Source organism: Anguilla anguilla, chromosome 13 (genome assembly GCF_013347855.1).
Source record: "Anguilla anguilla isolate fAngAng1 chromosome 13, fAngAng1.pri, whole genome shotgun sequence".
Taxonomy (NCBI): Eukaryota; Metazoa; Chordata; class Actinopteri; order Anguilliformes; family Anguillidae; genus Anguilla; species Anguilla anguilla.
The window spans coordinates 10217697-10232857 of record NC_049213.1 but is presented as its reverse complement, the minus strand read 5'-3'; the positions used below and the strand labels follow the sequence as shown (position 1 = coordinate 10232857).

Genomic DNA, 15161 nt, shown 5'->3' with positions numbered 1-15161 from the left:
AAGTACGGTGGGGCTTCAAGAGAATGACAGCATCACATCCAGCTTCAGAATGATGACATCACATGCTCACAGCTTCACATGCTCACAGGGGTGGAATGGGCTTCCTCAGCACTGACTCACACCTGGGTGGGGCAGCATTCTGCAGAGATAAACTAACTGCCAAACCAGCCCCGCTGATCTTTCTCTCTCTCAGCCAAAGGGAACACAGGCATGAGAATACGCAAATTCTGAGACTGAAAAGACTTTCGATGACTCAGTTATTAAAAATGCTAGCATGCATGGAACTGCGTCTGGCATCGACCTTAGTTGTTATTTATTGTGTTTTAGTGTATTTGTAAACGATGTATATGAATCAATATATTTCTCTTCATGATAGTATTGCATTAGCGTTTTTTAGTAGTTTATGTTCACCTGAAATTTGTGGATTAGGATAGGGAGTCCATGGATAAAGGCATTAACCATATTAGTCATAGGCTTTTTTAACATGTTACCACAAATCCTGGGTGCTTCCAAGAGATGAAAACCACATTGACTTCTACTGCAACCACTGAAATAATTTATGTGGTCACTCCCAAAAAAAACAAACACAAAATCCATTGCCAAGACCAAATGATCCATGCGGTAGCCTGAGAAAGGCCATTGGAAACACCTTTCTGGGTTGTTGGTTTGTGGCTGATGTAATTCAGACAAAATTTAAAATACACTAAAGAGGTCAAAAGCTACAGAAGATGTGTTTACAGTGGCTTGAGGACTTCATGGTCAAAAGTCTGAACTGCTAAATCAATGGTCTATATTGTCAACAAAGCAACCTCAAATAACTGTTTTGCAGAGAATAATGCTCAGTGACATCGTATTGGCTTAAGGACTTCCAGATAGGTCTATATGCAGGTTACTGACTACAACTCTCAATAGACAACATATTCACAAAACAATTAGTTAAAAAAAAAAAAAAACATATACTGAGACAACATAACATTCCATTTTACTGCTATGCAGGTGACACACAGGCCTACAAAAAACCCAGTTCTCCCTCTCTAGAACACCTGATCAGAGCATAGACGGATGAGTAAACGTGTAATAGCGGTAAAACTGAAGCTCTACCCCATTAGAATTAGAACAGTAACATCATCAGCCCCAGAGCCATAGCTATGAACTCTCAGGCCTGGGACAAATATATTGGGAGGGGGGAGGGGGGAGGGGGAAGGGGAGCGAGCCCCAATATATTTTGTAACAAATTAAAAATAGTTGCACCTCATATTCTGGGCCCCCCTCGAGCCTGGGCCAGGGACAAAGTGTCCCAAAGAGTCCCAGTTTAAATGGTTTAAGTGGCCCTATCTATCGGCCTAATTCAATCTCCATCCACCATCCACCACGAACACTCCGACTGGGCGATTCCACGCTTTTTAATGATCACGCACAATGGGGGATTATGTCTCCAGTCCCTTAGGCCCACGCCTCTGAAATGCTCACCCAGGTCTCCTAGGTTTCAGGCAAGAAGTGTGTTCCTTTGAAGAGTTCTTTAAGTGGCAAACAAGTTGTGAGAGGCTAATACACAAACCCCCAGCCTTTGTTTAGTTGCAACTCTGCAGATAGTCTCATGAAAAGCCTTGCAAAGGGTGTGCCTAACACTTTGACATTGACCCAAGCTTTCGCAAGATTAAAGCTCTGTCTTTGATGCGCTGGAGATGTGCCACTTTACAGATGGAAATTATGCAAGATGGATGGGTTTAATTAGATGGGGGATGAAAGACCAATGGCTGGAGAGCCTGGTGTGACAGACCCTGCTGACACGCCAGGTTTAAAGCATGGAAACTTGCATCATAGGGGTTCCTTTCAGACACAGGCATCAATTAACACAGCAGCGTTAATTATGTCATTACAGTACTCCCACAGGTTACAGATAGTCATTTTGTTTATTCTCATTTGATGACATTGCTCAGACTTCCTGCTAAACTTGATTAAGTTTATCAGGTTAAGGTGATGGGCAACAAGCAATACGCAACACAAATTAAATTAGAATGGTTCGCTTCCAGTTTTTCTAAATGTAGCAAACGTAACATACTTTTTGAGAGAAACGCATCTGCTTACACGTTTTTCTTGTTCACTTGCGTGCACCAGTGTTTGCAGCCTGACAGGGGCACAGGAGAGTTCGAAACGGGAAATGTTTTTTTTTAATAAACATCAGCTCTGAATGGTGGGTTTGGGGCAGCATGTGTTACCATATAAGCCTGGGAAACAGACCAGCTCCTGGAGCACTGTTAAAATGAGCTCAAAGCTGTCAGTCACGACCAGACTAAAATACCACTGCGTAACTTGTTTACGCTAAGGGACCTGAAGCGGTAGTGGAATTTCTGCTTTCACAATCGGTGCCGCTGGGGTGCTCCCAATCCTGCAGACCGCGGGGCAGTCCACAGCACAGTGAGATCGACTGACACTTGAGCCACCGTAGCTCTGCCCACTCTCGTTCTCTTGATATAACTAAAAAAAGTCCCGATGTTTCGATTAGCTAAACTATTTCTCAACGTTGGATGACGCAATCCACGAGCGGAGACTTTTCTCCGTTGATTCAGCTACGACCGCGATGGGAAGCTGCCCAGCTGAGCTCCTCCTGTGAGCAGCAACAGGAAATGAGTCTCGGCGCGTTGTCCAAAGCTTTACCCAGAAGTTAAACACCAGCCCCGCAGGCCTTCACAGTGTGCTGTGGTCACACGAAATGAGAAAAGTGTACTGAAAAAGAACAGAAGCAAACTGGTATGGCCGTCTATTCTGGAAACTTCCCTTTCCTACCCCATCATCATCCATCGCGGCAAAACATACAGCATTCCTCTCGCCTGTAATTCTGGCACACCAGGCGGTAGTGCAACACTGTGCAACGTTCTTTGGGAAATCTGCTCATTATAAGATTTAAAGCTTGCGATTCCTCAGGAGTGAACACTTCAAAATAATAAACTACTTTGGTACTGACATAAATTCTCCAGTGCTTAGAGCTTAGAAATATATGATACATAATTATTCATGCAGATATCATGACCAATTTTTATGCATTTTAAATAAAATGTATATAATTAAAATTATATAACGCTTGATTTATCGGGCTTTATAAAACAACATATTTGTTGAAACGACAACCCAGAAGTCGAAATGTGAGCTGCCCTGCCTGTCACCCATAGAAGCCCACAGGCAGCCTTTGTGGAATCAGACACCATTCAGACTGAGCAGCACTGCTAATCCCATTAGTGTCAGACACCTAAGACAGTCCCTCTTTGTAAAGCTGGCTAATTGTGGCATTTCCTCACATGTGACCTCTTGCCTATCGGATCTAAATACGCAGAGCGGACAACCGGCCGCATCCAGCCAGTCAGAAAAAGGAAGCGTTCGAGGAAACAAAGGGGGCGATGCGCAAGCGGGCACGTTTGGAGACTGGCAGCGTCTTGGTTTCGCGTTCCCCCGTGGGCGACCGCGGATCTCTGTGTATCCGTTTCCACGGCGCCAAAACGCAGGTTCCCTTCATGCGCCGAGCGTCTGTCAGCTTAACCTTTGTTCCCATGGTGATATTTCCCAACCTCCGGATGTGTGCTGTTTACAGCTGGGATAAAAACCTGACCCTAAATGCAGCTTCTTTATAAGGGTCATATTCCTCTCTGGAATATGCTTCTAAATTAATCACAGCTAATTGGTCAGGTATAAGTTCATGGTGGGAAACATTATGACTGAGTGCAATAGCTCAGCAGAGTGAGAGATAGTGACTCATCAGTTCCAAATCATGCACGGCAGTGAAGAAACAGCCAAACAAATGAAAACAGACAGGAAACCATTAGAAACATATTTAGGTGTCATTTATACATATTTGGTGCAGGGAAGCAGAAGCTGAGCGCGAGTTCTTTTTAAAGCAGGAGGAAACGCTGAATGTGGAGGAGCGGATTGGGGCCTGCGATGTGACACACAGTAAATGTTTCCTTTCGCCAGCCTCGGCCCACAGCACCGGTGCATGTGAGCGCGCTCTTTAAGGAGAAGCCTCCCACTCAGAGGCTGGCAATGAGCAGGCACAGGAAATCTCCCTCGCCCACACAGAGAGCCCGCTGACACACTTCAGGACCGCAGAGGGGACAGGAGCGCCAAACCTTCGAGGTGCACAGGCGAGGCTGCCCTTTGAAGTGCACCGTCCCCGGACCTCCTCAGCTACAAGCGGGCATAAAACGCCAGGCGACAGCCAGTGTATGCTCGGGCCGCGTCTCAGAACCTTAACGGTGGAGCGAATTCGACTGTATTCGCCAAACGTTACAGAAGCCAAATGTTTGCCAGATCGCCATGCAGGCTGGCTTTACTTTAGTAAAAAAAGTTGTGTAAGTCGCTCTGGATAAGAGCGTCTGCTAAATACCTGTAAAAATGCTCCTGACCTTGGCGTGTCCATCATCCATCATCAAATGTTTACAGTTTGAATGAAAGCTCAAATGTAGGTGTCCAACTTGCCCAGAAGAACACAGCCTAACGCGGTGAGTTCAGCACTAAAGAGTGACGTTTCATTCTGCTGCTTTAATTTCACTTCACTCTGGCTCGGGGCATAGGCCTACTTCACCGTAGAAACAGCCTCTGGATTCACGAGTCACTGCACAGCACTTCTTTAAACGTGCTTGTGATTTCATTAAGCACCCAGTCAGAGGAAGTCCTGCCTGTAGCTTCATTAAACCTCACAAACCTTACTGAAATAGATAAGAGCATACGGGGGGGGGGGGGGGGGGGGGCAGGGAGAGGGGCGAGAATTACAGTATCTGCCCCCCAGATGTGTTACATTTAATACTCGGACCGGGACATTTCGAAACGGCTTTGCGAAACATGTTGCCTGCAAACGTAACGTACAGAAATAGAAAATTATTAATTAGAATAAACATTGCCCAATATGAAAACCTGCAAAAATAATTAAATAAAAATCAAGCCAGCTTCATAAGGTCAAGATATCATGGACCTAAAAACACGGGGAGATGTGTTCATCACATCGCGTTCATTTAGCAGATGCTGTTATCCAGAATAACTCACAATGCAGTAAAACATAAGTGCATCCATATCAGTTACGTGAGCAACAGGGCCATTGGACTTGGCTAAGGACACTACCAGACCAGAGTATAGGTGCAGTTGCAAAAGCGTGAATTGACGTGACAGTGGCAACCTAGGTCCTTGACCAGTTCAATACAAAACGACAGCATAAGAGATACGACCAAAATCATAACAATAATCAGATTAAGTAAACAGCGAGTGTTATGGGGTGAATAGAGCAGGGGAGCCCAGATGTGGTGCAAAGCAGTGGGGCTGTGCATCCTCAAACTGAGAGCAACAGGCAAGATTGTTCCGGCTTGACCTACGACCTCCTGACTTTGTATATCCCAGTTGTAGCATACTGCAACAAAATCTCATCCAACATGGCTTTCATTGCTTCACTTCCACTCTATAGTGGAGGAGCAGGCTGACCCGCGATGACTCTCAGTCTTATTTGCACTGTCTGTGGTGCAGGGACAGTCATAATCTCACACAGGAAAGGGTCCCTGGTAAAATATTCAACTTCAGAAATGTATGTACACTAGCCTGTTTTTGTAGATGTGCAAAAGAACTGGGCAGAGTGTACATTTCGTTACCCGGTCTGGCCTATATTTACCCACACGCTGCACGCTGGCTGCCAGCGAATCGCTATCTGAGAACCTTCCGGATGCTGGTGACAGCTGCGACATCCGCTAGCCTCAGCGTGTCCATCAAAAACAAAAGCTCATCTGCCAAAGAGACTGAAGCAGACTGTGAGCAGGGAGAGAATGCTACTGTGGTCTTATCTGCAGCATGAAAGCATTCTGCCTTTCTGTCTTTACAGCTGTAATTTAAACAGTGCTGCTCACATGCTCAAAAGTGTCTTTTTTTCTACAGCAAGGTAAGATTACAAACACAAACAAAAGAACACGCTTTTCATACAAAACCTTGCACAGTTCAGACCACTGTTGCAACTACAAGGCTCAGCTGTTAAGAGTTTAGTAAAAATAACTTTTTATGATCGGAAACTCACTTTAGGATCACAATGACAAGTAGAAATGGAGCAAATGAAATCAGAGGATTTCTAAGCTAAACAGTCTCATGATGTTGATGACACATCAAAAACTAAAAACAGATAATAAAAGGGAGAATCTCCGCTGCGGGCAATGCTATTTGCTATAAAAATCTAATTTAGGGTAAAATGCTTGCAAAATACAGTTCAGAGCACAACCTGAATACTGCAACTGGCTGGCATGTAGGTCCACATGCCTGTAGGGTTCACTCTGTGCACTAACAGTCAAAAAGGCACAGTTGCATAATGTGCAAAAATTGATGTTTCGCAACCATTATTTAATGATAGAGGCACAGTTTAATGCCTATGGTTTTCCCAAGTCTGCTTTCCCATTTTACAGTTCACATAGCTACCAATTTTATGCACCATTATTTTCCAAGATAAGCATCAGCCATTAAATATCTCAGAAGTCAACAAAGGGGCCAGGCACAGACAAATAAAGAATATTTATATTTTAAAGATAATAGGCTCTAAGATATGATGCAGGGAAGCTCTTGAATCCAAGCAATTTAAGGTGATTCTCTCTATAAAACTTGAGCCTCATTTGAGACAAATGAAAACAATTATGTCTAAGTGTTTCAGATAGTTTGGGAGATACTTAACTATCTCTTCTCTGGATTATGTTAAATAAATCGTGTTGTATGATTGTTTACATATTTTGGTTTATACAAATTAACTGAAGAGTCCTCAGATCTTAAAAGGACTCCTCACCTGTGTTCTATGCAGTCTTATAACATAAAACGCGAAATCATAATGTGGAAAAATACAGGCTATAATTAAAATGAAATCTATTGGAGGTGAGCTCCCCATGGCAACCACTGTTTTCTTTCAATAAACTAAAACCCCACTCCCTTTCTCTCCCTTCAATCTTCCACACAGTCTCCCTTTTCCGGCTTTCTGCGTGCCTTTCTAGTAAGCGTTCTAATTACCAGTGGTGCAATACCATCATTGCTATTGAGTCATTCAAGGGGTGGGGCGAATCGTTCTCGTGTAAACCGATGGCTTGCTGAAAGATAGTTTTCTACACATGCTTATCTTAATAACTTTTGTGCGATAAGCACATTGCCAAATGAATATAACATTTCAGGCCTACGTGTCTGTTTTTGTCAGTTTTATCAACTTCGTAAGCATCGAAAGACTATCGTATAGCCGTACAATTCACAGGACGTGCAAAAAAAATCATGTTTCCATTATGTTCTACGAATAAAACAGGTACGTGCTGCAACCGCTTTACTTGGAAGTGTAACTCCCTCGGGTATCGTGTAGTTCGATGAGTATAATATAAAACACGTCAGTTATTGCTACGCCCTTTGCAACATATGTTTTCATCACACAGCCATTGTTTGTGTAGTCGGCACTGCCTGTCTTTGTGACTAGTATTGCGGGGTTAACCTACCGGTGTCGTCAGACGAGAGGGGAGGGACTATGATGTTGCAATCATGGCCAGTTCAACATCATCGGCTTGAAACTACTGTAACAGAGGGAGGGTGTTGGGTATTTGAAGACTCTACTTTACATCAGACTCGGTGCAGTTAGACGGGCAGGTGAAGGGAGCACGTCTGATCTGAGAGCCACGTCGAATTGCTAGACTGGATTAAATGCCTGTTAAGATCGCTATTTTAGATCAGATCAGGTGGTGTAAATACATTATTAAAACAGTTTAATCTTTACAGTAGCCAGTTGAAAGTCTCCCAGAGCTACTACAGACAAAGCTGACTTCTCGGTTGCCAGTAAGCTTCCAATGTGCAACTTCTATATATCTAACTAGGTAGCCTGGGTAGCAGTAAAGGTAAGCTAGCAAGGTAGCTAACTTTTTTTCTGACGGTAGATTGATCCAAAGTTTTGATCTCAAAATTGGCAGCAAGACAGAGGTGGAATATCACACACTTTTCTCTCTGACGCAAGATACAGACAAGAAGACGCTGAAGTCAAGGAATACCTAAAAGTGACCTATTCGCCAATTCAGCGGGAATACCGAACAAAGACGTCCCACGGAACAAAAACGAAAATACCGGTAGCTAACGCTAGCTGGTTGAAGCTCATTATCTGCTGCCTGAGTGCACGTCAAAGTGGACTGGTCAGTGGCTTCTTTCCTTTGACAAAAGAACGGCGAACAAGGATTGTCAAAGAAATTGTTGAATGAGCCTGATTTCTGAATTATGGGTCAATGAATGATACACGCTGGCGGTCGGCGAGCGCACGGTGACCATTTAACCCGTTAGCGAACGGATCGCATTTTTTGTTCTCATTGAGGCGAAAAGGAATCCTAACTGTGGTCGAAAGGATCTAGCGTGCGAGTTATCCTACTTAGCGCTGCGGGCTACAACATCGCTCCATCATATTGCTTTTTGGACTATTTATTTCCAAGACTCCAGTCCTATCTTTTGATTAACGTCTATTTTTGCAACGTGTCTTAGAGGATGGTTTTCCACAACTGATCGCTTTGTTTGAAACTGGAATTGCCCTTGCTAGTCAGCAAGCTAACGTTAGCAACCATTGTTCTGCTTTGGTGAAGTGAAGAGTGGGTCCCCTTTGTCTTCCACAAACGAGGTAAGACAGCACAACGTGTCATAGCTGGTTAACTATCTATGAGATGAAAAAAAAGTATTTATTTAGCGAATTCAGAAGTGTGGAATGATTATCGCACCGGGCTTTTGTCTGAATAGTGATGGTTAGCAACGTTAGCTACAATGTTGTGAAATAGCACGGTTAAACTTTAGGAAAGGTGATGGTGCAACTCCGTTCCGCCGCTGCGCTCCTCCTAATGCCGGTGAATTTTCCATTCATAACTAGCTAGCGTGCTATCCATTTATTCACGTTTAGTCGTATTATCACTCAGCTTTTTCTCGGGCCAGATGATACATGGAATACTATTATTTCTAAACGGGGTTGGGATCACAGTGATGGCTAGCCACATAGACTTATTGTTATGATTAGTATTATTTATTTTATTTTACGGGCTGTAAGGACAGTCTTGTAATAAAGATAAGATATCCTGACGTTGAATTAGCTAATATGCGCAGCTGAATTGCAATTTTAAGTCTGACACTATTTAACCGATTAACATTTCGAAACGGGCAGACAGTCATCATGAGTAAGTTCACGTCAGTTCTAGATTTAGCAAGCGAGTTAAATACAGTGTGATGTATGATGGTGCTGGAAGTTGCATTATTTCTTACTCAATATGGTATGAATAATGATGCACTGTTCCGCTCTCTTGGTGTGTCGTTGTTACACATACGCCGTATGCGGTGGGGTGATAGTTTAGTAAACTATTAACTTACCCACAGTATGGACATTTTAATGAAGTTAACATTAGAGTGATTTAGATAATTGCTTGAACACTTTACTGTCCACCGTATGCTATTGTTTGGCCGGAATCGATTCTCTCATGTTTCAGATTTCATGTTTACGAAAGTTTGTGTAACTACGTCGGACAGAACGGAAACGAATGTAAATATTTCTTAACGCATAACCATTGCCAGTACATGCAATTTGTAGTTAATGATATAGATTAAATAGTAGTTAATATTATGTTATTAGCCATTGTTTCCAAAAGCATTCAGATTCTTGCTAACGGGCTACATCGTTCGGAACATTGACGTCATCTCTTACAGTCTGTTTGTGCTCCATTCAAAGTACCGGGTTTTTTTATTATAGAGAGGGCTTTTCGTTTCATGTAGACGATGTGTATTAGGCTTCCTGCACATTTTGCATGTTGGAAACCCACTTGTCTTATGGGCATCCCAACCTCGCACATCTGTCCGTGTTCCCTAGTCTTGTTGGAGCCTTTGCAATGAGTAGGTGTATCATAACTACATGTTCAGTGTTGCGTAAATAACACGATCACTTTTTCGTAGATGAGCGTGAACCTGCAAAATGCCCGGCGCACGCTGCCCCTGCGACTGAAGCGGCTGGAATTCGAGGACCCGCTTGATACGGACACGCTGAAATGCAAGCGCCCCCGGCTCAGTCTGCCCCCCTCCCCGGGGCTGGCGCCCTGTCTCCGCCCACTGACCCAGAGCCCGAACCCCGGAAGCGCGGAGCAGCACTGTGTCTCTCGCATTGGACCGTACATCCTGCTGGAGGCCACGGAGGGAACCCAGACGTACAGGGCTGTCCACAGTGTCACGGAGGCTGAGTTCACTTGCAAGGTGAGTGCCTCCGGTTTTCTGGCTGCTTCTGTTTATTTTTCCTCCTGTGTAGGATGTTTGCATTTGTTATGGCAAATTTGACGCACATGCACCAAACACCACACATCCAGATTGTAGGTGTGGTACTTCCTTTTGCTAATTACATTAATTCAATGTTGTATAGCACAAAATTGAACTACTGCTAGCTCAATACTTTGCATGAAGTTGACTTTTTTCACATAATTGCCAGAGTGGCTTGTGGATTTAAAAATATCAATAGCCATTTTCAACATTTTACCAGCCCCAATATATTATACAACATAACCCACCCTGGTTGGTTGCCTTCCAGAGTGGCTGCTAGAGTGGAAAATCTTGGTGCCAGGTGTTAGTTTCACACCCTGTTCTCCATTTACTGTAGTAGGGTACATATGACAGAGGGGTAGCTAACATAGTGGTGGTTGCTTTTGGAACAGGCAGCTGATGCTATACCTGTGCCTGTGCTCAGGAGTACTGAGGTGATTTGAGAGCTTGGGTGCCTGGTGTAGACCTTTTGTGCTCTGTCTCTCTGAACATTGTCTGTTCTCAGCCTGTGTAGAACAGGCAGCCCCTTGCGCGTTCAGTCTTTGGTCTTTTCCCTGCAAAGATGAAATTGCACACAGGACGTGTTCACTGACCTCGGGTCCTCAGGTTTATTGCCGTGACAACAGTAGACCGTTACCACAGAGAGTACCGCAAGGCCTGCATTCACACAAACCACTAGTTCCTAGTTCATCAGGCTCTGGTCTGCTTCTCCTTTTCAAACTGCACCTGAGTGTTGCCCATCAGTGCTACCCTAAGGGTGATGTTTTCAACGTGTTCCAACGTAATAGTACAAACTTACTACTAAACATTAATATTTACTGAATGGAGGGCCTGGTTATATCTGGAAGTGTGCCATGTTCATGCAGCACACTGTTTGTGTGGTGAAGTGAGTCATTCATGTGTGCAGCATCTTACTGTGCATCTCTGTGGGCTGTGCTGCTTCAGCCTTTCTTCTGTGCATGCGCATTTTTAGATGTTCTGACTGCGCGCATCTCTGTCGCACGCTCGCGTTTTAGGCTTTCTGACCGTGTGCATCTCCTTCGGGCTTTCTGACCGTGTGCATCTCCTTCAGGCTTTCTGACCGTGTGCATCTCCTTCGGGCTTTCTGACCGTGTGCATCTCCTTCAGGCTTTCTGACCGTGTGCATCTCCTTCAGGCTTTCTGACCGTGTGCATCTCCTTCAGGCTTTCTGACCGTGTGCATCTCCTTCGGACTTTCTGACCGTGTGCATCTCCTGTGCGTTTTTGCGTTTCAGGTTTTTTCGGCAAAGCGGTACCAGGAGCTGATCGCCACCTACACCCGCCTCCCGCCGCACGAGAACATCAGCCGCATCGCGGAGGTGGTGACGGGCGAGCGCAACGTGTACGTGTTCTTCGAGCGCTGCCACGGCGACATGCACTCGTACGTGCGCGCCTGCAAGCGGCTCCAGGAGGAGGAGGCGGCGCGGCTCTTCGGCCAGATGACGGCGGCGGTGGCGCACTGCCACGAGCACGGCGTCGTCCTCCGCGACCTCAAGCTGCGCAAGTTCGTCTTCACCGACCGCCAGAGGTTAGTAGCGCGTCCTGTGTGATTTCTGACCGCTAACCCTGGAGACTTAGCGACTTAGCAAAAAATAGCGCCCATTTATTTGACCGTGTTATTTGGCGCAGTGGAGTGCTGTGAACGCACCGGCGTGTGTTCGTCTCAGTTTTGGGGGCTGGTAGCCACACATTTAAATCGATGGCTGAACCCAAATGTCAAACCACACTCAAGGAGAGAAGGGCAGCACTACAGAACTCTTCAGACAGCCGTGTGTGGGCGATGGTGTGTTTCCATGCACCAAATCGCCAGCAATGAGTGTCCCGCCATAGTTTATTCCCTTCTGGTTTCATGGTAAACGTATGGTTGTTCAGTTGCATATTTTTTTTGATGTGTTTGAAATGGGCATGAGCCCTAAGTATTTTCCTTTTATTTCCCCCCTACAGGACAAAGCTGGTACTGCAGAACCTCGAGGACTCCTGCCTCCTGAAAGGGGAAGACGACTCGCTGACCGACAAACACGGCTGCCCGGCCTACGTGGGCCCGGAGATCCTCAACTCCCGGCACTCGTACTCAGGGAAGGCGGCGGACGTGTGGAGCCTGGGTGTGGTCCTGTACACCATGCTGGTGGGGCGCTACCCCTTCCAGGACGTGGAGCCCGCCGCGCTCTTCGGCAAGATCCGCCGGGGGGTGTTCACCGTCCCGGACTCCCTCTCGCCGCGGGCCAAGTGCCTGGTGCGCTGCCTGCTGAGGAAGGCCCCCGCGGACAGGCTGGAGGCGGGCGAGGTCCCGCTGCACCCCTGGCTCGCCCGCCCCGCCCCGCCATCCCCGGGCAACCACCTCAGCCCCAGGAACCACTCCGACCAGGTGGTGCCGGACTTCGGGAAGAGCGAAGACGACGGCGACCGTGCATAGGTGCGCAAAAGAACACTCAGGACTTTGCTCCAGTCTCCCCTCGTGTATCTCCTGGAGTGTGGAGGATCATTTGAGGGGGTGCGGTTCATAACACGGGGACAGAGAAGGGGAGATTAAAAAAAAAACAAAACAAAAAAAAAAACCCCTCCCTCAAATCGTAAGCCAGGCTTAAGTGGTTCTTCACAAAGACTGGAAGGTTCCGTGGAGTGGATCTACCAAGTTCCGGCACCCCGCGGTCGCGAGGTAGCGGGTGAATCATGAAGCTTTATGACCGCTGGTTTTGCCGACGTCTTTCGAGGCGAAATCCGAGCCGAGCGCGTTTGGCGAGAGCCTAACCGCAGCTGGATACGGCCCTTATTTTTATTTTTTTGTCATTTTTTTTTTCCAAACGAGAAGGATCTGAAGGAAGACACAGATGACCAATCGGTGACAAGGTCAGAAGGGCGTGCTCGTGGAGGTCGTTTTCCGTACAACTCGTTCCATTCCATTGGAAGCGGCCTTCACGCTAAACGACGGGCCCTTGTGCCACCTTTATGACCCATGATCTTTCTGTCTAGCAGTATTCTCCCTTTGCAAAAAGCTACAAAGTGACAGGTGTACACGAGGGGAGGGTGGAATGTGATTGGGAAGAGGTTTTTTTTTTTCTTTAAAAAAAAACAGGTAAAATTACTTGGTGTCAGGATACCTCTTAACTTGATTTAATCCTGGAATACTTGATGCACAACAGTTTGTGCCTTTTTTTGTACCGTTGTTTACATCGTTTGCTGTTGTAAACCTGGATCCAGCCATTCAAAGTGCCTTCCCCCCCCCCCTTCACTGAGAAAAGTAACCTTCCATAGTTATCATTTCTTTTATTTATCCTCAAGGAAATCTGAACCAAATAGAATGTGTGCTTTACCAAAGAGCGTCTGTAGCTGCCCTCGAGTCTCCACTCAGTGTATGGATCCAGGTTAACTTAACTGAATTTTCTGTTTGTTTCATGAAATTTGAAAAAAGGAAAACAAGAAAAAAAAAAAAAAAACATTGAAAGGAACTATGAATCTCAGACACAGGGTCTAGCTCTGGGTTTTTTTTTTATTTTTTATGAAGAACTTGTGATGTGTCATTGTACGCACGCTGTCATAGGTCCCATAAAAAGTTGCGCAATGACTACAGACAACTTCTGCTCGACTTGCTTTCTGTCTGTATGAACATGTACAGCGGGGGGTGGGTTTGAACCAGAAGGATACCAGAGTTTTACTGTCTCCCCCCCTGTCCCGTCTATGGGCAAAGAGGTATTACGGTCTTGGACCTGAAGAAACAGAACGAGGCATTAAAAGTCAGGAGTGCAAGCTGAGCTCTTAGGGTGGCGCTAAGTCTCGGTTCTTTCTCTGGTAAAAAGAAAAAAAAAAAACTTTTGTGAATTTTGTAAATACTGGTTTTTTTTGTTCTTTTTTTTTTTTGTAAATTAGACAGAGAAAAATGCACACTACAGTTTCTTTGTTCATGAGGGGAGGGTGGATGTTCTTTGTTTTGAAAACTGTATTTTTTTTGTTGTTGCCAATAATAAAAGCTGAAAAACAAAGCGAAGCAGTCGCAGTCTTGCCGGATTCTTGCTGCGATAAGCGCGGGACTTCCGCTGAATCCCGCCGCGTTTTTCGGCCGCTGCGAAACTCCCGCTGCGGGACGCGCGGCTCGGTGCCGCAGCCGCCAAGGCCCCCGCCGTTAAAGCAGGAAGTCTGCACGCATTTCATCACACCGCATTCCTTTCCCTCCAGTCATTTAATGCCTTATTCCAGAGGGGGGGAGAATAACCCCTCTAATTACAGTTCCATCCTTCACGTCTCACGACCCGAATGCGCTCGTTTTAGCATGTTAGCCTCAAGTTGTTTTTCTCTCTTCAGTTGACCCTGCGTTACATTCGCCACCACTTACTCACTTTCCTTTGATAGGGAATGAGAGGCCATTTATTCCCGGCCATAAAAAATCAATTACCCAGCATGCAGAGCTGATTCACTGTACAAGCGTGACCAGGAAATGCGTTTATTAGGAACAATGAGCAGACTGATTTACTAAGGCCTTTGGCACGCGCGAAACCTTTTCGCACACACAAAACTAACAATGCACCCAATGATAGGTGCAAAACAAATACCGTGACCAATCATTGGTCATGTTATTGGTTTTGCGTGTACTAAAGGTCTTAGTAAATCAAGCCCATGGAGCCTTAGAGGTCACACACAGGCATGCAGGCTGTATGCTTATTACTGTCCGCACAGATAATCCAGTTACATGGCTAACCCAGTTATGGCATGGTGAGTGAAAAATTCTTGCATGCGCTGAATTCCACCTGGTGTCCATGTAAAAATTCACTCAAGATAAGCCTGTATGGAGAAACCGCAGACCAGCTCCCCGCCTAATTATTTTTCCTGTAAGTATGCCTTGTCAAGTCATAG

At 45.6% G+C, this 15161-nt stretch overlaps 1 protein-coding gene across 1 annotated transcript; it reads left to right on the top strand.

The window, feature by feature from the left end:
* The first annotated feature begins 7106 nt into the window (after positions 1-7106).
* trib3 (tribbles pseudokinase 3) lies at positions 7107-14298 on the top strand. The gene is made up of 4 exons (XM_035388166.1): positions 7107-8632; positions 9943-10236; positions 11552-11844; positions 12261-14298. The coding sequence occupies exons 2-4, from the start codon at positions 9943-9945 to the stop codon at positions 12727-12729; spliced, it is 1056 nt and encodes a 351-aa protein (XP_035244057.1). The 5' UTR covers positions 7107-8632; the 3' UTR covers positions 12730-14298.
* The last annotated feature ends 863 nt before the right edge of the window (positions 14299-15161 follow it).